The sequence below is a fragment of the Sturnira hondurensis genome, unplaced genomic scaffold (assembly GCF_014824575.4).
Source record: "Sturnira hondurensis isolate 20B ecotype Veracruz unplaced genomic scaffold, ASM1482457v3 Scaffold0013515, whole genome shotgun sequence".
NCBI lineage: Eukaryota > Metazoa > Chordata > Mammalia > Chiroptera > Phyllostomidae > Sturnira > Sturnira hondurensis.
In genome coordinates this window covers 6669647-6696219 of record NW_028086146.1, presented here as the reverse complement: position 1 = coordinate 6696219, position 26573 = coordinate 6669647, and the positions used below count along the sequence as shown (strand labels likewise).

Genomic DNA, 26573 nt, shown 5'->3' with positions numbered 1-26573 from the left:
AAATGGGCTCAACACCTTAGTTTTTTACCCTATAAACTTCTTGGGGACAGTTTCAGAACAGGGACTAATTTTTTATCTTTACAGTATAGCTTCCCCCAAAACACACACACCCAAACACAAACCAGATGCTCAGCATGTCAGCTGTCATCATTTTGTTCCAGGCTTCTTTTCTCTACTTTACAGGATGCATCTTGGTAGCTCTCCCTTCCCCTTTCTTCTTTTTGTTAGCAGGCATCCAAAACATTGCTAGTTTTAAAGGTTTTCTTGTTACAAAGGGAACACATTTTCCCACCCCAGCCTCCTTTGTCTCCAGTTAATAATTTGCAAAAAATAAAGGTGGTATAATCAAAATTAAGGAGTATTTGTGTAATGCAATAAACTAATGCCATGGTTTCCTGTTGAAAGTGGCTTTAAGGGGAGGCTGTCTTAGCTTAGGAGCACCAAGGTTCTTTATTTTCAACCCAGTTTTATTTACATAAGAGATATACTGGCAGGCCCAACCCTGACATTTGCAGGGCCTAGGGTGCCTTATGTCTAAATATCTTAAAAGTTATGAATCAAACTATAAATGAAGTCTATTCTGTCCACCTAGGCTGATAAGTATATCTTAAGAACAACTTGGGAAGGCTGGGTTTAAATTTCATATTCTCAGGATCCTCCTAGATCCATTCCACAAAATAGTGGCATGGACAGAGCCTGCCCCTGGCCCAGCCTCTGGACCACTTATCTTCTCTCCATGTGTCGCTCCACAGCCTATAGAATGAATAGCTTTGTGCTCGTGCGTGTGGACTCAGCCCAATGTTCAGATTTTGTCCGCCGTTTGCAAATAGCTGCCCCTCTTTGGCTATTCCTTCTTTCTTTGAAGGGTAGACTTCAAGAAGAGACCTACATAGTAATGGGCTCAGGGTTATTGGGCAGGGAATTCTGGGGTCAAAGATAACAGGATTATGATCTAGGGAGTAGGAGGGAAACCCAGGCTCCAGGAGGGCACATCCTCTTGGCCCAGGCAATTCCTTGCACTCTAAGGAGGGCACGGCCACAGGAAAGCCAGAGCAGGCTCTATATAGTATGGAGCTCCAGACAGAGGACGTCTTGTTTTGACCAGGTGTTCTATTTCTGAGACTGCTGCTCTCCTCCAAAGGCCTGTATTCTTCACAACCTGCATGCTCACTCATGAGGGCTCTTAGGGATTTGAAATGATATAAAGGTACATCCACTGCTCTGTTCTCAGGGGGCAGGGAGGTATAAAAACAAAGCCTCAACAGTTGGAATCGTGATGAAAACAGGCTACCTCTGGACAGAGGGGCCAAAAGCACTTGTTGTCAGGATAGCCAGCTAGCCTGAAGGGCGGGATTGACAGCAGTCGTAGGGCAGAATTCGTTTCAGTGTGAAGCAAACTGGCAGAAATCATGGCCTTCTTAGCAGTCAATAAAACTATTCGGAAATACATAGAAAGTTACACTTACTGGAAAAAGGTAGCCAAGGAACACAAGACTTTACCAAATGGAACATTAACATTCCTTGAAAATTTTATAAGATTGAAAATTGATTTAAAGTCTGCAACTGTTTTTTCTTAGTTGTGAAACACCCTACTGAAGCTATGGTAAAATACTTTGATTAATTTGGCTCTATTTGGAAGACTTGAAGAAAATAACAATACTCTGAAATCCCTTGCGATTGAAATTTCAAGCTGTTTCTCTCCACCATCAAAAACATGCAAAATAGGTGCAGTATCCAATGCTTTTGTCATTGGTTCTACTAACTTTGGTTAATAGAACTGAAATTATAGGAGAATGCTCAGATGTGTAAGATTTGTAAAATTTAGAACATTACAAAGTTAAGCTAATGTTCAGAGATAAGAATTGGGTGAGGAAGTGCCATATCTACATGTGAACCATCTGCTGCTCTAGGGAAAGCTTTGAGGGGCCCTACTCCTTCACTGACTCCTCAGAAGGGCAGAGAAGGCTGCTTAGGCCAAGGTTTACATATTGATAGTCATCGAAGCTCGTCATCTATTTCTGGTTGTGTGATCACCTCAATTCCATCAAGCATGCATGTATGCGCATGCGCACACACCCCATTCATGTCATAAATGGCTTGGTCAGTATGAATAAGCTGACTTCAACTTCAGCCCTAGATTGAGTTTATAATGTCTATAACCTTAAGTCAGAGCCCAAGGAACATTTCCATTCTCAGGCAGAGAACTCCTTATGGCCTTACAGTTGAATGGAATTGTAGGACTTTAAAAACTATCTGACCATTGAGTTTTGAAGACAATAGACCCTGAGTATTTTGTGTATCAGGAGAACCCAGGCTCAAAGGATCACTGGTTGGTAGAGCTGTGGTTCAAACCCAGGTCAGGCTGGCTCTACACCCTAGTGTTCTTCCCCTATGTGCTCCACACCCAGATTTAAATTTAATTTATATTTCCCATTTAATACCTTTGGAACCTGGGCGAGTCATACACACACACACACACACACACACACATATACACATATACACACCCATGTATATATATGAGTGTTAATTTTCTCATCAACAAAATAAGCATAAGGATCATTGCTTCACAAAGCTATTTTGAGGATTAAATTTAGTAGGTAGGTAGGTAGGTATAGGTAAGTAGATGGGGATGGATAGATAAGCAGATAGGCACATAGTAGGTCCCTGATTTTGTTAGCTTCATTTCCTTTCCCTTTTCCATAACTCTATGAGTATCTGAAGCTGTGAGTGTACTCAGGAAGGACTGTATTTGATTGCCTTAGACTCCAGATGAGATTTCTAAATATTGCTTCTGCACTGATAGTGCAGTAATAGTGTGTACAGCAAAACCATCACTTTTCATACTGCGAAGGTAAGGTTAGAACTTGAAGTCAGTGAAACAGTAACACAGAGGCATGGAAGGGCTTCAGTAATATTGCACTGCAAGCGGGGAAACAGCCTGTAGACAGTTTGTGAATGTTGAGTCGAGTGCTTCATGGACTTACAGAGAGCCCAACAGCATTGTTTGGGAGTTGGCCAAAGGGGTAATCAGAGGGGGCCTAATCCAGTGCTTTGTAGAGCACAGCCAACAAAACACAGTAAGAAAATAAGTCAGTTAGAAAAGAAGATGGCAATATTAGGAAGAAGCATAAACATAATTACTCTAACTTGTAATAAATCTTAAATACATGGAATGAATGAGTGCTTGTGAAATGGGGAGAAAGGGTTACATACAGGGGTGGGCAAAAGTAGGTCCACAGTAGTGCGTCTGTGAAACAGTTTATTCCAGTATTCTTATTTATTAATTATTGCACTCTTTTTCATATAAACAACTGTAAACCTGCTTTTGCCCACCCCCTATGTAATTATAATAAGTAATTATATAATATATAAATAAAATGTATGCAAGTTAAATTAAGGTAAAAGTAAGTCCTAAAGAGACATGTTAGTCCAACCATGAAATAGAAACCACTTCAGCAATGTGATAGCCTTCTGTTATTACTGCCAGTGACAGCTTAACGAACTTCTTTCCAGAGCAAATGATTCATGGGCAAACACTGGGAAAAATGTACCTATGTACATGTGCATACATGTTTCCCCATGTACACATTTACAGGTACCACTGTTGGCAGAGCTGGTCTCCAGCATCAGACTAGAGCGCAACTTTGTTCTGAATCTAGGTAAAGCCCATTCCTGAAGAGTAGCTGAAGCCCACACACTTGTCTTGTCTAGTTGAGACTTTCAGCTGTGCGACCTGTCAGCTGTTGACCTTGGTCCCCAGGTCAGCAGGAAAGCCTAAGCTCACACAGTGAAGTTAGCTGTGTGGATTCTGCCGCATGTGCTGCTTGTGGTCATTTTGTTCTGTTAACCAGCCCTGAACACATCGGCTTCTGGTTGCTGGCCTCTGTGAAGCCTGAATCCTACAGAACCAATGAGTAGTGCCACTCAACTTTTGCTGGGCTTTCTGAGGCCTTGGGCTGCTTGTGGTTCCATTTGTTGGCATGGGTCGAACCCATAAAACTGTCGAAAGACTGTGTTGTATCCTGTTCCATAGTGTATAATTTTAACATGAGAGTTACTCCATGGGCTTCTGTTAAGATGGGACACTGGGATATTTTGGTCCCACTACAAAAAGCTATTTGAGGAAATCGAATAGCTTTTGAGTTCCTCAATTTTGTTTTTACTCTTTTGTCTAGAATGACTTCCCTATGTATCATTAAGAACTTTTACCTCTGGGATCCTAGTCAACTTTTTGGATGTGTGGTTGGTTTCAGTAAACCTGGACCTTGAAATGCATGCTGAAAAAAACATTCAGACTGGTAGAAAATTGTACCATTCAGACTGGTACTTAAAATTCTAAGTCTGTAAGTGAAAAATAAAGTACAAGTGCCCTTAGTGACAAATATATCATAAAACATGAATTTATGCCTATATAATACCCCACCCTGACCCCAGTGAAAAATACAAAACAAACAAAATTGAGGAGAAAATTACTGTGTCCTAAACAGCTTAACCTGGAAGGTACATTTCCCTTACTATTAGAGAAAAATGACCAGTGGCCTCACTCAGGCAGATGTTTATTTATTGCCTTTCTTTTTTTAACCTTTTGATATTTTTCTTTAGGAACATGGTTTTCTTCTTTTAATTTTTTTCTATTACAATTTACATTCAGTATTATTTTGATCAGTTTCAGGTGTACAGCATAATAGACAGTTGTAAGCTTCACAAAGCATTCTCCCTGGTGTTTCCAGTGCCCATCCTACACCACACATAGTTATTACTATATTAATGACTATATTCCCTATGCTGTCCTTTACATCCCCATGACTGTTTTGTAACTACTCGTCTGTGCTTCTCAGTCCCTTCACCTTTTGTACCCAGTCCCATAAGCCCTGTCTCTTCTGGCAACCATCGGTCTGTTCTCTATATCTGAGTCTGTTTCTGTTTTGTTTGTTCATTTATATTGTTCTTTAGATTCCATATGTAAGTAAAACAATATGCTATTTGTCTTTCTCTGACTAACTTGTTTCACTTAGCACGATACTCTCTAGGTCCATCTATGCTGTCACAAATGGTAAGACAGCATTCTTCTTTCTTTTTATGGCCATGTTATATTCCATCATATGCACCTACCACAGCTTTTTTATCTACTTGTCTATTGATAGGCACATGTGTTGCTTCCATATCTTGGCTTCAGGCAAATGTATTTTAAAAATAGATATGTGTGGTAGACAGTTTTTAATGGGCCTCCAAAGATGCCTACAGACGAATATCTAGGACCTGACTGTGGGACCCAGGGATCCGTGGCTGTGACTGTAATGGGTTACAGATGAAATTAAAGTTACTGATCAATGGACCTTGAAGTGAAGAGATTTTCCTAGATTGTCTGGATGGGCTCACTGTGATCACAAGGGTCTTCAGTAGTGCAAGAGAAAGGCGGAAGGACAGTGTCAAAGTGATGGAACAGGAGAAAGGCCCGAGCTGGTGTTTCTGGCCCTGAAGGGGCCGCACCAAGGACTGTGGGCAGCCTCCTCAAGCTGGACAAGGAAAAAAGAAATTTTCCCTTAGAATCTTCAGAAAGGAATACAACACCTTGATGTTAGCTTAGTGAGACCCATTTTTAGAATTTTAACCTTCAGAATTTTAAAACCGTATGTTTGTATTACTTTTAGCCACTAAATTTGTGGTAATTTGTTATAGCAGCAATAGAAAACAAAACTAAAGTAAGAAAGCGATACCACTCTGACTAAAGTCGCTTATTACTTGTGGGTCGTAGACTCTTCCTCCAGTATTTTTTCTTATTTCCTTCTCTTCTCAGCGTACATTTCACCATCATTTCCCCCTTGATAACTCCACCCTGAGCGCTTCCTCACTGTAACTACTCCCCCTTTGCTCTAACCAGTGCAGAATGTATGCTGTTGGGCTGCCTCCTCACAGCTTCACCTACCATCCAAATTCGAGCGTGCCTCCCCCGGGGAGGCTTGCCCCATCGGAGTTACTGTGACACATGTGACCTTTTTCCTGATCTCTTTTCTTTTCAACCTTCAGCACAGTCTCTTCTTTCATCCTAGACTTCTTCACTGTTCACGCACTAACTCACACAATTAAACAACAACCATGATTGTGGGGACATCTTTGCCCACAAAGTCCCCCTGTCCACCACGGATAAAAATGGAACTACCAAGACATGATCTGCTTGAGGAAGAGAGGTGGTCAATCTCTCAGAGCAGAAACACCGAGAGCCCCTTTCTCAATGCCTTTTATTGGGTTGTAATACACAGGAATACAGGTAGCAAGGATCAAACAGTAGATAACATTTCAAAGAAACCTGAAGGCTTAGTCTGAGTCAGTGTCTGTGAGGTAAGGGGGTTGCAAAAACTTTGGGAGACATACTCATTTCCTGCTCGGACCGTTAACATATGAATGAAAGCACTCTTAGCAAAGCAGGCTTCACAGGACTTTAGGAACTCTTTCTTATGCCTGATCACCCCGATCCCACTCTAGCTGGCAAGGGGCTGCACTGCCTCCCCCATCACAGATTTTCAGGCTTAAGTGGATTAGAGCCATGAAGTACTTCTCCCAGACGGAAATAGGGACACAGGCTATGTCAGAATAGCTGGGGAGTGAGGGTCTATCACTCCCTCATTGTTGCAGCCCCCCCTCCCCGAGTCCTTCCATGATGGCCTCCCAAGTGATCCTGTCTGGCTTAGGTTGCCCCTCCTCTAAGGGGTCTTATCCATCTCTGACCAACCAACCAACCAAGAGCTGGGTGGGGGCAGGGGATGAAGCAGAAGCAATGTTGCTGCCAGAGATAAGCTGTGTCTCAGTGGTTCACATTCCAGAGGTCACTCACGCAGCTTTGTCCGTCGGGGGGGCAGTTACAACTCCTGAAACCAGGTAGAGTGGTTCCCAACAGATGATCCATTGCTGTCTATATGTGCAGTCCTCCATTGAAAAAGAGAAAGATTAGTCTTCCAAATGGCTTCCCATCTTTAAGAGTTGGCCCATTTCCTTTCTTTGTGACCTTCCTCAGCTAGTGCCCACGAGTCCCACTAGCTCTTAAAGCCTCCAGTTCCATATCCTTCCTGTCACCAAAGTCTTCACATCTTAAAGGCAAAATCTTCCATTCCTGTCACTGTTTGTGAACTGTAGCAAATCTCTTAGGGTGTATAAGCTTTTCTCCTAGCCAGGGGTTGGCCCATCCTCTGTTTTGTAAATTTTGTTGCAGCACAGCCCCAAATATTCATTTACTTATTGCCTATGGGTATTTTGGCACCATGGTGGTGGTTGAATAATTGTACCAGGACCATAGAGACTAAAATATTTACTGTCTGCCTCTTTACTGAAAAAAAGTTTGCTAACCCCTGTTCATGACCATACGTTTTGAGAGGAGAGAGGGGGAGGAAGTGAGGGAGGAAGGCAGAGAGAGGAAGAGAGAAAGAGAGACAGAGATTGTATCTGTACCTGTAAATCTACAAATTGGGATATACTAACAGGTGTTCTAGTAAAATGCAGTTGCTACAGGGAACGTTTACCTGGCCACCTGAGATGGTGTGGCTCTGATTACTCATTAATCTTTTTGTCCTAAGGTAAACTCTTCCACGGGAAAAGTGCCCCCATGAGTAAGGTTTTCACGCCAGTGCCTGAACTCTCCCACTTCTCCCCTCTTCTGTACTCAGTCTCCGCGTGTGGGCCTCCTGGGAACCCTCTCCTGTTGCTCTCAGGGCTCCATGAATGCGTCTGCACTGTTTCACTTTCCAAGTGTTGTAGCACGAGGCTCACCTCCCTCGCCATGCGGAGGTCCCACTGCTGGATCTAATGTGCTGTGGCCTCTCAGTGCACCCACAGGCTGCACTTGCCCCTTCTGAGCTCGACTCTCTCATGGTGCCTGTGCTTAAAAACAGATATTAGGCCTCACAGTCCTGTAATGAACCTCCTCAGCTGCTTGGCCACAGGTCAGGGTCACTATCAGGATGTCTCTCAACTATTCTGTCTGCAGTTGCATTGGCTGTGCTGACCAGGTGCCCATTTATACCTCATGGCCATTACTAGTCTTACCATGAATTTATGGTCTCGACTCTCACTGGCTGACTTGACCTTCGAGTTTTTAATCTGCTGTTATCCAGAGGGGTGCTCATTGTTATGACCCCTTGTCAGGATGTGGAGGAAATGGTTTCTAGGGTAGCATGTCTTTTTTCCCTGAAAACAATAGATATGCTTTCTCTATGTTCCATTCTATTTCCACTTTTATAGCATTCCCTATTTTTCTGTCTAGCTGACAGAATTTTAGTTCCTACATACATCAAAGGCCATATGCTTTCTAATCCCAGAACACACTTTAAATCCCTTAATTTATATTTCTTCCTCTGTATATGAAACGTACATTCTCTCTCTTTCTCCCCGCCCCCTTCTCTTTCCTTCCCTCCTTCCCACCCTTCTCTGGTTTCTAAACTCAAGTTCAGAGTATCTGGTCTCAAATCTAACACCATTGTATTTCTGACATAATGTTAGACAAATCAATTCGTTGTTTTCAATAGCTGTAAGATTAAACCTAAGCTCTCTTACCCAGCCAAATATATGTGTTTTCTTTTTCATGAGGCTTCAGTGAGGAAACAGATTCATTTGTTTGGTATTTATTCAGCCTTTAGTGTTTATCGGGTCATGTTTATCAGACTTGGGGATACAGTTATATGAAGAAGACAGACAGGGTCTGTCCCTGCCCTCGTTGCACTGGCATTGGGCAAGGAAGACAGATATTAGATGAGGAAGCAAAGTGAGTGTGGGGTATTGTGGTAGGGGCTTTGCAGAAAATGATGGAGAATGACAGAAAAGGCGATCCTTAGGCTGTAGGGAAAAGCCTCTCTGAGGAGGCCATATTGAGAAAGTGATACTCAAGGTCCTAGTGTCTGAGAGCAAGCCCATCATACACTGAACCATGAAAGTACTCTTTATCAGTTTAGGCTGCAAGGTGTCACCTCAGTGAGTGGTACCCACGCTGATCCCCTAAGCAGTGGGAAAGTTAGAAAGCAACAACAGGTTCTCCCTTTTCTGGAGTTATAACTTTACAGTGATCTCTGTACTTTCTTACAAACCTCCAGTTTCGCACCCAGATTGCTTGTCCTTCCTCCACTTCTGTTTCTGGCTTGTGCCAGCCTAATTAAGGTGCCTGTCCTCTGGACCCCGTCCATAACGCCGTCTTGCTCAGGCCTGCTCCGAGTCCTCCCTGCCACCGGTCGTGTTTTTCCTCCCGCTGACTGCAAAACCCCTGTGACTGATTTCCCTTTCTAATGACCCTGTACTTCTGAAACCTCTCGAAGGTGTCCAGGTTGCCTCAGTTTTGGTAAAACTACCTATCTTCATAATATAAGCAACTTCTGGTACCCACCTCCGGAAAGAGGGGTTATTTTCAGTTTGAGCTGCCTGGAACTGGCTGGCACATGGTGAGTCCTCAATAAATATTTATTGAATAATGAGTGAAAGTGGACGAGCTGATTCTCCTAATTTTACTCACACTACCTAGAGGATTATTGTGGGGTTTTTTCTTAATTACATGTATGTTCTTTATATGTAAAATGCATATAAACACCTTTATCTTTAGCTATATAGGATATCAAAATCCTACCCCTTATTTACAAGATATTTTAATTTTAAATCTACTCTCGATTTGCTGTTCAGGTGAAATTTTTATCATTGATCCTAGACATACCTAGAGGTGTTGGCAGTGTCTCTACGATTTGTAATGGTGTTCAGAACAGTGTGTAGCCACAAGTGCACAGAATTTAGTGTGCAAATATATTTTTGCTAATGGTGATAACAGTTGCTGAGATTTCGATTGTTTGGGTCTTTATTTTTGGCACCCTGAATCATCAGATATATCCATTTAGGTTAAGCAGAAACTTTCTAAGGAAAATCTTTGTGTTGAGGAATTTGTCATATTTTCAGTTAAGCAGCAACTAAAAGCAATGTTTCTTTTAAAGAAATTTTCCAAATATGTCCAGAGTATGGTTTTTCACTTTGTGTGGTATTATTGTTCATCAGTGGCAATAAAATTTACTCTCAGATTATTAGTGGAATATTTATTTTTATAAATGTGGAGGTATGTTTAGAATTATCACTGGCAACTTGTTTCCAGAGCTGGATCTTAATTATTAAGCATTTATTTAAAAGAAACAAAAATCTTCTTGAGTTGTATCATTAGAAATAACTTATAAATGATCCCTTTAGAAATATTCTGTTTGTAGTTCTGTAATATTTAAATAATACCAAAAATAAAGAGTCTCATTGATTTTTTTGTTATTTGTATTATATTCTTTAATTCAAGAAATGTTATATAATTTGAACTCTGAATTTTTTACTTTGACCCATTTGATCAGGACCAACTTTAAAACGACAGTTCAGGGTTCATGATTTCATAATTTGTTTCCCTAAGGGGTGCACCTATAAAGTAATGGGACAGTCTTCCAAAGACTAGGAGTTCCGTGTCAGGGAGGCCCTTGTCCCCCTCAAAGCAGTCACCTAGGAAGTCCATACATTTGTTCTAGTAATGCTGTTATGGCTTAAAATGTAGTGGAATGCCTCGTCTTAAACAGCCTCTGAACTGCTAAGAAATAATAAAGAGTATAATGACATTATTTTGAATACCCTAAATTGTGACAGATGAATTTGATCTTGGTGAGTAGTCAGAAATCATCTGAGGACCAACTACAGTGAATAAAATTTGGAGTGTCATTTGGAGTCACAGTTGATGTAGGATAGTAAGGTGGGCTTTCTTGAATAACATGGCAACTGAGTCTTGAAATTGTCAAAGAGGAATTCCAGAACCTTGGACCTTGGAATAAATGTATAAGCTCCCAAGGTAGCCACTATGAAGAACAGTACATGTTTAGATTTTTAAAAATGTATATGTTTGCAAAATAAGATCAGTTTTATTACTTTATAGACATATCTTATAGATGAAAAAATACTCCTATCATGGAACTCTTTATAAGCAAACTTCTGAATGTAAGTAGAATTTCTGTCTCACCTTTTTAAGTCTCTTGAGAAATCTGAATTTCTAATAATGACTTATTCTGATCTTCAGCTTAAAAAAATGTAATGTTTTCCATTTAAAAAGTAGATGAGTTTAGGTTTTACTTCACCATTTTCTAATTCATTTTGTTATCCCTGCTCTTCAATTTTTTTTATTTAGTGTACTCATCTTTGTAAACCTTGAGACTCAAAATGTATTTTCTCATTTTTAAATTATTATCAACTTCTGAACCAAGGTAGAAGATAAAGTCTAGGCTGAAGGTTATTAATCATTTCATATTATTTAAGCTTTTGGGGGGGGCATTAGTAATGACCAGATGCTTTTCTCTTTTCAAAGTGGAACCCCATCATCCTATTAAATACGAACATCAAATTACACATAATAAAGTCTTTTTATAAAAGTAAATACTCTCAACTTTGGGGTTCCTATTATGTTTTTCACTTCAACTAATAAAAGCTTAAAAAACAGAATTCTACCAAACAGCGGGACCATGTTTTCTCATGAAGACTGCAGGTGGACTCACGGACTGGGCACGGGGGTTGAGCCGATGGTCCTGCTTCGTCGGTGCTTTCACATTTCTTCCACCACATCCCGTCCATCCCGGCTGCCAGGCCCCTGTTTCTGCACTGCTGAGTTGAAATATAACAGTAAAATGGAACGTGGGAGGCAGAGAAAGTTGTTATCCTTTGGCAAAGTGGCTAAGACAGCTAAATTGTGGAACAATTTAAACTGTTCAAAGTTGGCACGTTTGATTGAAAAATTACATGACCCGTGTAGTTAGAGACCAAAAATGGTCACTAGTTTATAGTTTTAAAAAGTCATAGTATGGTGTCTTTTTTTTTTTACCACAGACTGAGAATATTATTTTATTCTGCCTGGCAATAACTTTTGCACAAATGACTGTTGTTTTGCAGTTTGGTGATTTAAATGCTGTGTCTCCTGGAAATCTGGATAAAGGTAAGAACTGAAAATAATGTACATTATCAAGGTCTTTCATTAACCAAGAAATTCTCACAGGAGAAAATGAGGTGTATGTCTGTGGCCCTCATATTCTGTGGAAATGGCATATAATCCTAGCTGAATATGACTATATCTTTGGGATCCTTCACTGTTTCTCCATTTCTATGCTTTCTTTATATGAGGTGCCTTAAATGCAAGAATTAAATTTAAATGTCGTTACAAGCTCATTTTGACTTTTTGCCTGAAATTCATTATAAGTGACAAATTATTTCTGACTATCTCCAGAGTCCTAGAGAAAAGTGATAAAATTGGTTAAAATATTTTTATTTAAGGCCTACCTGGCAAGAAAAAAGATTCCTCAGCCTTCCTGTCACCACTTCACACTTTTCAGTGGAAAAATAACTCAAAAAGAGCAATGATGTTTACTGTAAAAGCAAGATCAGTAGCAGTGTAGATAAAAAGGATGACATATGTCTGTAAATTTTAAATACTTTGTTTATGCTATCACAGTTGTCCCTGTTTTTTCTTAAATTTTACCACCAGCCTCGCCACTCCAGTGTGACAATGGGATGTATATTCCTGAGGAAGCTTTTGCTCTCCAAACCACAGAGTAAAATGAATAGGATGCAGGGAGAAGTGAGGTTGGAGCAGAGCAAACACAAGCAACAAAAAATTGCTATAAAAAATACCAGCCTAGTTTTTATAAAAATGTCAAATTTCTGCTAAACAAACACTGTAGAAAATGTAGGCCTTTCTTCAAAAACAAACAAAAAAGGTTTTAAGCAACTGAGTTCTGTAGTCAGGGACCATATGCACAAAGACTGGTGAGGACAACACAGTCAGCCCTTCCAGGACGCAGCCGGAGCCAATGGGCACCTGAGGCGAAGGGAAGGACTCGGGGAATCTGCACAGGAGTACAGTGCTGTTTTCTGGAGTGTCCTGTATAGGGTATTGGGTCCAGCTTCTGTGCCTCCTTGGTGGTAGAACACATTGATGAGCCAGGGAACGTCACCTATGAACCCACAGCACTCCGGTGTTGAACTCCTGTCAGTCTCTACCAATTGTGGATACATTCATTCCTGTTAGAGTGACCTACGTAGTAGCAAAGCAGAAAAAGCAGAAAATGATAGCCCAGATATTATTGTTGCTGCAAGTACATACTCTGTATGAGTAACCAGATAACCCTCAGCAAAGTACGTCAGTTGCGAGATGATGGTTATTTGTAATTTCAGAGCAAGAATGGCGGCAGTTGAAACCCATGTCCAACGTCAGGCAACCCTGATGGTGCATTGACCCCAAAGCCTCATAACCCAAATTTGGGGTGTTGTCCCTGGATGCCCAGAGGTGCAGTAGGAGTGTTGCTATGTGGCCAAACACTGAATGGCAGCCAGTCTTCTTTGTAAAGTGCTGAGCCAAAACAAAGTCTTCAGTGCACTCCAGCAGCACCAAATTTTAATTTTTGTATACCAACTGTTGATAATCACAAGCAGGTTTTTCAGAAATGTCTTTGAGTCTTTATAGGTCCATAAAACATCTGTGGAATTGTTGGCCCTCCGGAACTGGACAAAGGGCTGGCTTTTGTGGACTGCTCTGTAGCCTACCCAGTGGCACTGCGTCACCCCCATGTGGACCTGCACAGACATGGCCTGGAACACTGGCATTTGCTCAGCGCACCTGGCCATTGCCACCCTTCCTGCCTGCCGTGGGCAGAGGAAAGGGCTTTCCTCACATTCTCTTCACTGGCCCACCATCTTGAAATGATTTTTTTTCCTTTCAGTGCTGTTTTTTACTTTGTTTTGTTTTGCTTACTATTATTATTTTGACACTGTTTCTCAGGCACAGGGAAGTAGGTAGAGAAAGAGCTGAGAAGCAACGGGGTTTACCTCACATTCTTGGTGTGGCCCTGCCCATCCCATCCACACTGGGACCTGATGCTTCTAGAGTGACACAGCCAAAGGGAGTGATCAGAGCCTATGGCTGGAATGTGAAAACTTCAAGACTTTTGGTGGACTCTTTCTACAAAATGGGAATGTTAATGTTTGTCCCGATAATAAAAGTAATGATTGCTCTGTGTAAAAATTTCAAGTAATCCAGAGAATTGGAATTGGTAGAAAGTGAAGCTTCATAGTCACAACTCTTAAGAGACGGCCAGCATTAAGAATTTTGTGTGAGGATCCTTCCTTTTTTGGTTTATGTGTATACACAAATGCATTAACAAGAGAAAGTGTCACACAGATGTTTCCATTACACCTTCTTGATGAAGCAAGTGCCTGCCAGTGTGTCCTCCTGCAGCCCCCCAGCCCTTCCAGTGTGCGTGTTCTAACAGATCTAATACTACCCAGTCCATTTTCCGTGTGAAATATACGGACAAGATGTCTTTCACCTCATCTAAGAGTTCTTCTGTGTTTATTACTCAATGATGCTCTACAGACATCATTTCTAGTCACTATATCTGAACTCTACCTTTTAATTACGTATACCACTTCTCAGGACATTTTGCTCCTGGCAACTGCATACAGTACAACTGTACGTGGAAGTCCCTGTTACTCCTAACCAGTGTTTTCTGGAACCATCTTTGCCCCAGCTGATAATAAGAAAAGTCAGGGGGCGCATTACTATTAAGAGCTGCACTGGCAGGGACTTCTGTGGTGGGTGTGGCCCAGGTGGTAAAACTAGACTCAGCCGTAGAAAGAGTCCAAGTTGGTGTGACTGGAGAGCTACTCGTACAGGATGTGCCATAGGAGAGAATGTGGTGGAGATTTGATTGTGCTTCTACAAGCCACTGTAAGTCAAAGAGCAACAATAAATATAGATATATGAATATTTTAACCATCAGTGAGGTATTTGATGTGATTATACATTTGTCTTTTTTTTTGGTAAACAGTAAAACATGTTGAAGGTAAAGTAGAAAGATTTTTAAGGCAAAAATGTATTTCTTGCTGTTTAAAAATGATCACTCATGAAGAGCTGTTCTCTGCACTCTTCTGAAGAGGATCTTACACAATAGTAGAGCTGTGCGAGCAGTTCTCTCCACTTCTGAATAGTAACTGTGAGGCTGGAAAAATTAAATGGAATTTCTTTATAATTATGTTTTAGTTAATATAAAATGTATTAAAATTTAGAGGTAACAGTTACTATATTTAATACATTTAATTTCCAGAAATGAATACCAGCTATTAACAGTGAGTATCAGTGTTGCCAGGAATGGAAATTCATTGTGCATTTTTAATCTGATACTACTGCCTCTGTCTTTATCATTTTTTATAATAAAAATTAAAGGCCTATTTAACATTGTGATCTAACACATTCGTGTGCACCAAAAACTCTTTATAGTAACCCATGCTTATACATGATATCATATCATTATAGGTCTCACCTGTTAAAGCGTATCTAAAGCATGTGTTGATTGCCATTTTCCAATTTGCCGTTTGGTATTAGTCTTGGCATTATTTGTTTGTGCAGATGAAGGCAGTGAAGTGGAAAGTGAAATGGATGAAGAACTAGATGACTCTTCAGAACCTCAAGCCAAAAGAGAGAAAACCGAGCTGAACCAGGCATTTCCAGTGGGCTGTCTGCAGCCCGTTCTTGAGAGCAGCGTGCAACCGAGCCTCCTGAATCCAATGCACAGCGAGCACATCGTCACGAGTACTCAGACTATTCGACAGTGCAGCGCCACAGGAAACACCTACACTGCAGTCTAAGGAATATTAAAGTGTGTTTTTCCAGCTAACTTTAACCCTGTTGATATTGGGCTTAAGTTGAAAGTTTAATAAGCCTGAAGGTCAACTGTTGTCAAATTCTATCTGTGCTGAACATTACCTTTCTGGAGTTGTGAAATGGAATGGGTGTATGTATTTTGCCAGGTCTTTTTTTTTTAAATGTAAACAAATGATTTGCCTCTTAATAAGAAGAGTTTTTTTTTTCTTAGTTTCTGGTGTCAAGAAGGATTTTTACAACACTTAATATTTTGTTTTCTTATAATTAAAAATAATTTACATTTTTGTAGTTTAAAATATTTTATTGTTGATTGTTAGTCTTGGTGTATTTCATGTGTAAGTTTTTAATTAGATGCACTTCTGTGAAATATCAAAAGAAATGACTTTCTTTGATTTACACTGGAGGCATGCCCATTTGGCAGCAGATGCATCAGATTTGCTTTTGAAAGGTGCTTTTCATTGGACAGAACTACGAGACACTATTTTGATAACATTTTGGAGTATGGAGAAAGAATACAGAGCATTTTTATTATAGTGCTAGAGGGTTGGGAAGGTCATCTATTTTTTCTCTGAAGAGAAATTGAGCTGTGCATTTGTCAGTTCAGAGTAAATGACAGAAATGCAAGAGATTATGCTAATATGTACATAATTTGTGTACATAATTATTAAATCATGTTAATGCAAGCTTCCGTTAAACATTGAATTTTAACTGCTATTTGCATACCAATTCCTCTGTTTAATGACTACTGATTCTGTATTTGGGACCACTGTACAGATGCATTCTGCTGTTGAGTGGGGCTGTTATAGTTAGATACTGAAGCTGAAAAAAAATGACTTGACTTTTTTTTTTAAGTGTACATACTACTTATGCTGAGCTGGACGTACAGGAAACCATTCCATTTGGATGACTTTCTTTTATTCCAGGTCTTTTTCCTAATAGTAGTTCAATATGCTGCTATTATAAAAGAAAAATTTATAGAATGCAAGGAATGTAGCAACCTGCATATCGTTATTTCCTTCAAAACTATTTCCTGGTTTCTAAAGTATGTGGATTTAAATTTTAAACAGAACCTGAAGGCAGTGTAACTGGCACACCGTACTGTTGCTTATCCCCAATTCTGTAGGATTTGGGTAGGTGGCCGGATGGACCAGTGCCATCGAAGAATGTACATCAGGGATCATCGTACCTCGGCTATAACATGGTGCCTTAAAACAGAACTGAAGTTAAGGTTTAGTAAGGCTTATTTTGGTCATGTCAATTCTTCTTCAATCAATCCACTTGACAAGTTGTGCCTGTCATTTCCAGATTTTCAAAGTAAGGACAGGTTACATGTTCTTCAAAGGAAATGGAGGGCAACTAAAGCAAAACAGACAAAAAATCAATTTCCCTCTTTGAGTGACCGTGAACCTATGTTTTGTTCTTAGAGCCGAATTATTACTTGATTATATAATCAGATTGCTTAAGAATGTGGAATAGCAGGCTAGTTTTAATTACCAACTTGTTACATAAAATCATATATATTTAGATCATTCTTTTCTAGTTATCATTTAAGACAGTTAAAATAAGTAGGTACTTATTGAAGTGCATCTTTTCAGTCTAAATGTCTGTCTGCGTGTCGTGGTGTCTGTGCCCATGCGCACACGGGTGCCCCTGGGCAGGAGTCGGCGCAGAGTCAGAAGGTGTGATCCTGGAGTGGGTGCGCCCCTCCCCATTTTAATTTACATGAAGAGCCAAGGTTCTTTTAAGCACTCAAATTATTAACAACAACAACAAAAAGCAGGCACATCCATTCATTTAAATAGTTCTAAAAAAGCTAATCAAGAAGAATAAATACATAAAGCCAAAAAAAGGGAAAGCACAAAATAATTCACAGATTATTTAACGGGGCCTATATTAAACTCAAGATGTTTATCTTTCCTGTTTTACTGGGGTGGAGGGTGGGGTGGAAAGAAGAGGGTGAGCCAATCTGTAAAGTTAAAAATACCAAATGGCTTATTGGGTGACTCGCAGGGTGTTTCAACTGCTGTTGCCCGATCGCCTTAGACCTACTCAGATAGCTAAGATCAACACGCTTCTTAGGTAAACTTTAAATGTTTTAGATATAATTTTTTAATTGATTCAAATTTTGTATTATACAACTCATATATTTCAAAGCCTTTACTAGCTCATTACCTTTATCTAAATATCTTTTAAATGATCATCCCCCTTTTTTCTCCCAAAAAGGCAACAAATTTGTACCATCACATGCACAAAACAAGGCAAGCAAGACACCTTAAGCTGCAAAGACTGTGTACCTATTTTATTGTGCATTAGGAAACGTTTACAGGTAAATTTAAATCAAAAAAAATGAAAGAAACACTCTTCATCTGACTCTCCTTTCTCAATTTTTTCACCTTCCTCACCCTGTCCATCACCCCAAGAACTATACTGTATCTGTATTGGACCAAATGTATTTACGATATCATCTTGTTTATTGAACAGTTTTAAATGTATTTATGATCATTGTTTCCTTTAATGTTGGATATATTTGTTTTGTTAGAGGAATCTGATAATGGAATATTAGATTTATTAAAGTGAAGGGTTGGGGATCCTCCAGGATTCAACATCTCTTTCAGTTGTTCATGGTTTGGTCTAAATTTGGACAGATTGGAAATTAATAAATATTATTACATTTCAACGTGACTAACTAAAAATATTCTGATCTCCATTATGAATACAATTAGAAACATTAATCTTTGTTATTAGTGCAGACAGTTCTGACCAGTAGACAATCTCTGTGATTTGTGCTACTCCCTGTTATTTCTAGTCCACAATGATATGTGCACATATACAATCACAGAGATCTTCACAATTTTGAACTTGAATTGTGAAATACATTGGAAAATACAAACCTAATTTATACATTTGAGCAGATTGAAGCAACTGCAATTAACTGCATTTATCAGACATTTTAGTTCCATTTTTTCACTCATTTGAAACTGTGACTTTTCTAAGTAATATTAGACACTAATACTCTCAGCAGGTTTATTGACAAGTGACAAGGACACATGTTAAGAACTTCTGAATGTTTCTTGGCATTGTCATCAGACACTAATCATGATAAATACCTACACGGACCAAGTGAGGCACTTCCAGTGAGGACAAATGTAAGGAGAGTGTGCTGGCTGATTTTAAGTTACAGAAAAGGCTTTTTCACTTAATAGAATTGAGTACCATGAGTAGTTTGATCTTCACATATCTTTGAGAATCACACCCAAAAGACTTGCTTTCATTAAGCCAGTGAACAAGAGGGTGAAGTGGGAGAATCATTGCCTTGGAACACAAGATCCAACTTAAACAGTTTTTTTTTTTTGGATATTAAGTAGCTGGTCACTTTTTCAGGATTTTCTTCCAAACTATGTTTGGACTGACTGTATAAGTCTTACTGCCTTTTCAGAAATCTGCTTTCCTTTTTGTGCTTTTTCTTGTACTGTATAGCACGGTTCATGCACCTCTCTTTAGATGGTGTACTTTAAAAACAAAAGTAAAGTTTAGAAAACGGTTTTAACACTGCATAACTGAAATTAGTAGTGTTCGACGTTGACTGCCTTTGATTTGTAGTAGACAAGTGAAAATGAACACGTCCTTGTAGAATGCTGTCGAAGTCATTCAGGAATGAAGACGGTTCCATTACTGTAATCATGAACCTTTTACATGGCTGCACTCTCTAGAAGTGCTAAATGTGATGCATTTTTGAATTTTAAAAATTCCTCAGATGGTATATTTGAGATGTCTAAAATAATGCTGTGCTTGAAACATTAGTGTAAAAGAAAAAAAATGTGTGTCACTGTGATGTTGGTCCTCCCCGTGTGGACACCAGTAGAAAGTAAAAACACTTTGGCAAGTCACCTTTGTGTGTTTGAGGCAGTGGTTGTATACAGCAAATTGACCTTCGCTATAGCCTCCCCTCCCCCTCGTACTTGGTGAGGCAACAGCAGCCATCAGAAAATCAAACCAGCCCTTGGGATTGGTGCCAACTGCACCGGCGGCACCCGGGGAGAGGTGGTCATGCAGTGCTATTGAAAACTGGGCTTGTCACTAGATCAGATCAACCTCCAGGTATATGGCTAGAAGAAATCAATTAATGGAATCCTAGTATTTCTGCAAGGTTGATGATTTTTTTTAAAAAAAAACTGGAATAGAAGCATTAATTCAGTGCTTAGTTCTAGTGTCAGAAGGCCCCTTTGATGTAATGCCTTGTATTAACCCTTTGAGCATTGTAAGATAGACAGCGGGGACAAAAGCCTTTTGGATCCTTTATTTAGACTTAGACTGGTAAAATATACTCTATATCCAAATGTCTAATTATGCTGTTTTTTTAAAGGGGGGGTAGGAAGAGAAAGTGTTTTCATGCTGAACACTTGCATTTTATATACAACTCTTAATTTTCTTCAAGAGGGCTTGATATATTTATTCCCAAATATTCACTGCCATCTAAGTAAGTGTACTGTTTACAGAAACAATATCGACTTTTCTAGCATCACAGCATGACTCTAGGAAAGGAGGAGAGTGCATGGGCCTGCGGACCCGTGTCACAGCCGGTCTCTGCACATCGGAAGTACCTAGATTGCCTTTACAAGGTATGAGAAAGGAAGGGTTACTTTTTTTTCCAAAACAAAGCAAAACAAAACAAAAGATCTCATTTATTTAGCTTTAGAAAGTACAGTTGTTAAGTGAAGCCTTAGGAAGAAATGAGTTTGAGTGGCTAAAGAAAAGCTGAACTCTTTGGGGGCAGGTAATCTATGTGGAATTAGATCTCTCATAACATATTGTTTGGGAATTTCATACAGGGCATAATTTTATTTATGCTCCGAAAGTTTAATACTTTGTCAAAAAATTATATATAGATAGAATGGAGAGCAAAGCACTTGATCTTAAGCTCATCTGTCAGGAGATGCTCTAACTACTGCTTCTGGTGTCCGTAAATGCCAGTCTGCTCACACAGTTGCCGACTCTGTCCAAGGGGCGCTCTGCGTGCCCTGGTCTCCTATGTCCCCGTGAGATGGAGCAGGAGAGCAGCGCCGTCTGCACATGTGCTTGCGCTGCCCTAGCCAGGTGCACCCGAGAGTGTGTCCTGCTCCAATGTCTGGTGAAAGGACATCCGCACTCCAGTGCAAGTCTGCCGTGAATATGACTTTTAGGCAGTTGAGGAGGTCAAACCATGCAAATTACTCGTGTGTTAACATGCAATACTCAAAGGGTTTTGATTTAACTCTTCTTTTGAATTCTTCATGATGATTTACTGTAAATGCTTCTCAGTTTGCATGCTCTGATCATTGCTGCTAGTGATTTTATGTGCCAGTAGACCTGAGTTTAGTTTACCAATTTTACTTAAATAGTAAAAGCCACTTACAAAGTGACTGCCTAGGATTTTTTCCTTTTGTTTGAAGTAACTGGTAATATGTTATTTTCAAAAATGTGTTTTGTCTCTTCTTTTATTGGTTCTGGAATTTGATTCTTTCTTTCCCTCTTTCCTTTGTTCTTTAACTAAATTACGATGTTGGGATTGGAAGCCCTGAGTAATGAAATCTTTGGTAAGAATTGTGTATGTAGCTCAATAATGAGGACAACAAATCATTGTTAGAGGAATTTTGATTCTGGGGAGGAAAGAGAAAATAAAAACTCCCATTGACTGTTGCTGACCAAGTAAATTGTTTCTTCAATGAATTAATAGTTTTGAACAAATGATTGCCTTGTTTAAACCTGCTAACCACAATTTTAAATAACCCAATAAAGGAGGTATTGAATTTTATTCGTTTAAAAAGCATCTTTTGTACCAAAGCAAATTTTTTTCTCTACTCATCTCCATCATCAATTGGGACCTATGGTGGTGGCCAACGTGTTGGTTACAGAAACTTTAAGTGAGTGCCTTGAGAAAACTTGGAAATTTGTGCCTGGGGTGGTAAACTTTTAATTAGGTTAATTGTAGTGCTTACCAATCAGTAATTCTACTATCACTCAGGGCTTTCGTACCTTCTAGGTAAAACTTCTTTCATTGTGTTTTTTTTTTAATACTGTATTTTTTTTAAGTGCCATCATTTAAATTTCACTTAGTAAGTGGCAGATGTCATTATTCAGTCCCACAAGCACAGAAACATAGTAACACTAGGAGATGTTTGAACATTTATTTCACAGTCGACTGAATATATTATGTAAATGAGGTAAGCAACTTTTGTAGAGAGTGTGTGTGTGAGATAATGTAATGTTCTTTTCCAGTTTTTGGACTACAGTTGAAAAAACTTTTTAATTATTTAAAAACATCTTTACCGAATAACATGTGATGGTTTTTTTGTATAATGTATTTGATTTTGTAAATATGTATTTCCTGATGTGATTTTTGTGAGAAATGCTAAATCTTTTAGTATATCACGTCCTCTCAAAATTGGCAGGAGCTGAATAATAGTTTGTGGGCAATTTGTATTGTGTACTGTACAATAACTGGGGAACTTTTATAATTATAAAAATATATATTAACTTTTAGTGTGTTGTTTAAACAAATGACTGGAACATACTAAAGATATTAGTAGGATTTTTCTGAATATTTCAGACTTGAACTCAGGCTAGCTTTCTTGTGTTTTTCAAAACAAAATGGTGTCTTGTCTTTTAAAATCAATAAATTTGTTTCCTTGTTACAAATGCATTTGAAATGGCTTGATTTTTCCCCCCTCAAATCATTGCCAGGGAGCAAATAGTGCACTACCTCATGAGGGGGTAGTCGCTGTGTCGTTCACTAGCTTAGAAACAAAATTAAGTTGTTTTCCTTTTTTTGTGTCAAATGAAATTGGCAATATTTACACATGAACAGCACAGAAAGAGAAAACAAAATTATAAGCTCAGCAGGATACAAATCTTACCCTCAAAGAAAATTAGTGATTTTGAGTGCTGTTTAATTTCAGAAGCTGTCATTTCTATTGTAAACCCAGATTTTTGGATGTTCATAATGTGTTTGTTTAATGTCACTTCACATTGATATTTGGCACCCAAGCTGCTTGCGTTTTAATGCACTTAAGATTCTCTGCCCCAGTGTTTTCCATCTTTGAATTATATAGTTCCATAGAGGAAAATTCGCCATGTTTAGTGTCCATTTCTGAGTTTCGACAAACTACACAGTATATAAGCCCTCCTCCTAGAACGTGGAATAGCCAGTTCATTTGGGTTTATTTTGAGGATAGAAATTCAAGACAGAAAGTATCCTCAAAAGGAATGTAGACAGAATTGTAGCCAGTATTAAAGACAATACTTTGCTAGAAAGAAAATCAATGACCAGTCTGGGCGTGTTTACCTTGTAGCCTGTGCCATCTGTGAGGTATTTGGAAATTTTTATACCCCCCAAAAGAGTTACTGGTTTCTAATCTGATCTTTATATTTGGTTTCTCCTGGAAATATTGGGTATTCTAAATAGTTTATGATTAGTATGTTTACTTATTGGTTACCATACTCTAAGTATCATGGATTCTTAATACTAGTTTCTTCTCCCTTGGAACTCGTACATTTTAAGACTTGAACTCAGCCTGGGAAATGTAGCTGCTTTCATGAACTGATTCATTTCAATCCACCAACTATTTTTTCTTTGTTGAGGTCTAAAGGTAATGCATGAAGAAACTTGTCTTTGGGCTAAGGCCCAGATTAGGTGTGTGTGTTACCATAATCAGTAACGGGGCTGCCACACTGCTGAGATTAATGTCCTTTACAATCAAGGGAAGGGAGCAGGAAAGCTCTCTGGTCTGACTCAGGTCTGCTGTTCTTTGGAACAACGTCTGGGCCAGGAGTAGGGGTCTGCTCACCCTGACACGGCTCAGTGGCCAGCAAAGTATTGGGGCTGAGCACCCCCAGACCTAATAGCTTCCCATGCTGATAAGACCTGTTTTGCACCAGTTTATTGCTAGTTCTGAGACTGCAAATATCCCAAGCATGACTGGGTACATGGGAAGGTGTGTCTGAACACATATATATCGGTAATCGAAGTAAACATAAGTGCACATGTCAAATACCTGCTTCTCAGGCCAACCCTTCAATATAAGCAAATGAGCAAAGTCTGGGCACAATCTGCTTCCTCTGTACCAGACGGGGGTCTGGTGAGTCCCAGTGTGTGAGCCCTGTAAGGCCATTTGGGTTTTGCTATAGACTTGTGGTTCTCGAGAACGAGAGCCCTGTTGGTTTTCAAATGTTTTCAGTGTTTTGGAAGCTTGTCTCTCAGGTGAAGGTCTTAAAAATTGGATGCCGGGTGTGGGGTGAGGCCCTTGCTCCTCAGGGAGAAGCTCCAGGTTTTAAGCTCCCCACCCCCCACCCCCCCGGTCGTGGGTTGCTGCGCCTAGGTTGAAGTTTATTATGGTGAGGCTCCGTCCCAACCTTTCCTTCATACTTAGATGTGGTTTTTTTCTTGTTTGCCTGATGTGGTGGAGTTGCTCAGCCAGCCTTTAGGGTTTATTGCAGAGGGAATTTTTCCTTATGTAGCTTTAGATTCGGAGTGACTGTGGGTGGAGGTGAGTTTGGGAGAACCCCAGGGCTCTATCTTAATCACTGTGGAATACCCAGGGTACTTAGTATGTAATTTATTGAACAAATATTTGTTATATGAGTTAAGGAACCAGTTTCCTTATAATTAATTATACCTACAGATTTGACTATATAAGGTTGGTTATTTCTGCTATTACTAATAATTCTCAATGATTCCTCTTGAACATTTTATCTGTGCATTTATCCTATTTTTCTAATAAATTTCTAGAAGCCAAATCTAGGGGCTAATACATTACAGATTTTTTTTGGAGCTGGGGTTATGTTGCTGAACTCTGCTGTGAAATCTTGGACCAACTTGTAATTCCTTCAATAGCTCTAATCAAACCACTAGAAGCCAATGAACTGAAAAAAGATTTTGAAAAAGTTTTCATACTCGAAAACTTTTGCCATTTTACAGGCAGAAAAATCAAGACTTCAAAAAATCCTAAATGATATGGCAAATTGATTTCTTAGCAAAATGATATTTGATTATTTGGAAACCCTTCCTTAGCAACTGCCATATAATTATAGATGCATTTTGGGCAGGTTAATATTTTATACCCCAGGGAATCATCCTGAAGTTAAACTTAGAATGTGAGTTACAAATACAACACTAAGCACTTACGTTAATGTATCATTACATCTCTGTCATTTTAATTGTTGCCCATTAATATTAGCCGAAAAGTTTGTTCAACTTTTTTCCTGTAGGATAGTTCTAGTTGTGCTTGGTTGTCTTTAACTTCATTCAAAACAGTTTTGTTAGATTGTATTGTGACAGCTGTCATATCACTCTGCATTTAAAAAACTTATAGAAATTGGTGCAGCCATTTTAATATTGAAGATGGAAGAAGATACACAATGTTTTCAGCGTATTATGCTTTATTATTTCAAGAAACGTAAAAACGCAACTGAAATGCAAAAATAGGTTTGTGCGGTGTATGGAGAAGGTGCTGTAACTGATCAAATGTATCAAAAGTGGTTTGTGAGGTTTCTTGGTACTGTTGACATTTTGGCCAAGTGATTCTTCGCTGTGGGGCTGTCTCATGCATTGGGAGATGTTTAGCAGCACCCCTGGCCGCTACCCACCAGAAGCCAATAGTGGGAGACAGCAACATATTTAAAATATCCAAATCAATAAAGTTATAGATGAAAATGAAAAATGTGTCTTTTGCAGGAAAAACTAGACGGCCTTTTTGACCAACCCAATATATCTACCTATTCTCAGAACACTTCATTAGGCATATTAAATAGGGGAATTGTTATTTAAATTATGGGGGGTAAATGTAAGAAACTTCTCATCAAAAAAAAAAAAACCCTCATAATCCCACCAAACTGAAAACAACTAATTTCCTTCAAATGTGGAATGGATCGAGAAATTATGAGTTTATTCATAATGAAATACCATACAGCGAATTAGACCAAGTACAAGTCACGTAGATGATAAATCTCACAAACATTACATGGAAAAANATAGGGGAATTGTTATTTAAATTATGGGGGGTAAATGTAAGAAACTTCTCATCAAAAAAAAAAAAAAAACCCTCATAATCCCACCAAACTGAAAACAACTAATTTCCTTCAAATGTGGAATGGATCGAGAAATTATGAGTTCATTCATAATGAAATACCATACAGCGAATTAGACCAAGTACAAGTCACGTAGATGATAAATCTCACAAACATTACATGGAAAAACAAAGCCAAACAAGAAGGAACACATGTTACATTATTCCATTTATAAAGTTTAAAAATAGGAAGAAGCCTACTCTAGTATATTGTTTACCTTTGAAAAGGAGAAAACATTGGGAATTAGGAAAGAGCTGGAGGCTTTTGGGTCCTAGCAACGTTGTGTTTCTTGATTTCTGTAGTAGTTAGCCATATATTTGCTCTGAGATCACTTACTATATAATGCTGATAAAGGTAGACACTAGTCTGGGTCCAGACTCACCTTTCTATCCGAGCTTAATGGCTTAAAATCCCAAATCTACCCAACAGTTTTCCAAAGCTGGGAAGCATTTAAATTACACATTTCTACTGAAAAGTCCCCCAAATACTGTGTTCCAGCTTCACTTTGGACATGTGAATGAATGGTGTCCTGAACCAGAAAGAGCCATGAGATGTTTCTACTTCAATCGTCGCAAATGAGCACTGCCTACCGGATTTCTTTTTTTTTTAATGTTTTTTTTTATTCAATTATTGTTCAAGTACAGTTTTCCATCCCCCACTCCCATCCCAGCCCATCCCCCACCGTGCTCCCCACCTCCTTCCCATTTCCACCCCCCTTAGTTGTTCTCCATGTGTCCTTTATACTAGTTTCTGTGGATTTCTTACATCTTATTACAAAGGGGTG

The 26573-nt window shown here is 39.2% G+C and overlaps 1 protein-coding gene across 5 annotated transcripts in view; it reads left to right on the top strand.

The window, feature by feature from the left end:
• The window catches only part of RFX3 (regulatory factor X3), a 282830-nt gene extending 262984 nt beyond the window's left edge, over window positions 1–19846 (top strand). For all 5 annotated transcript variants that reach the window (XM_037061756.1, XM_037061751.1, XM_037061753.1 and 2 more), the window contains 2 exons: window positions 11926–11968; window positions 15434–19846. In XM_037061756.1, the coding sequence (XP_036917651.1) occupies window positions 11926–11968; window positions 15434–15672 (282 nt within the window). In that variant the 3' untranslated portion in view covers window positions 15673–19846. The remainder of the gene's footprint in view (window positions 1–11925; window positions 11969–15433) is intronic.
• Window positions 19847–26573: the final 6727 nt, after the last annotated feature.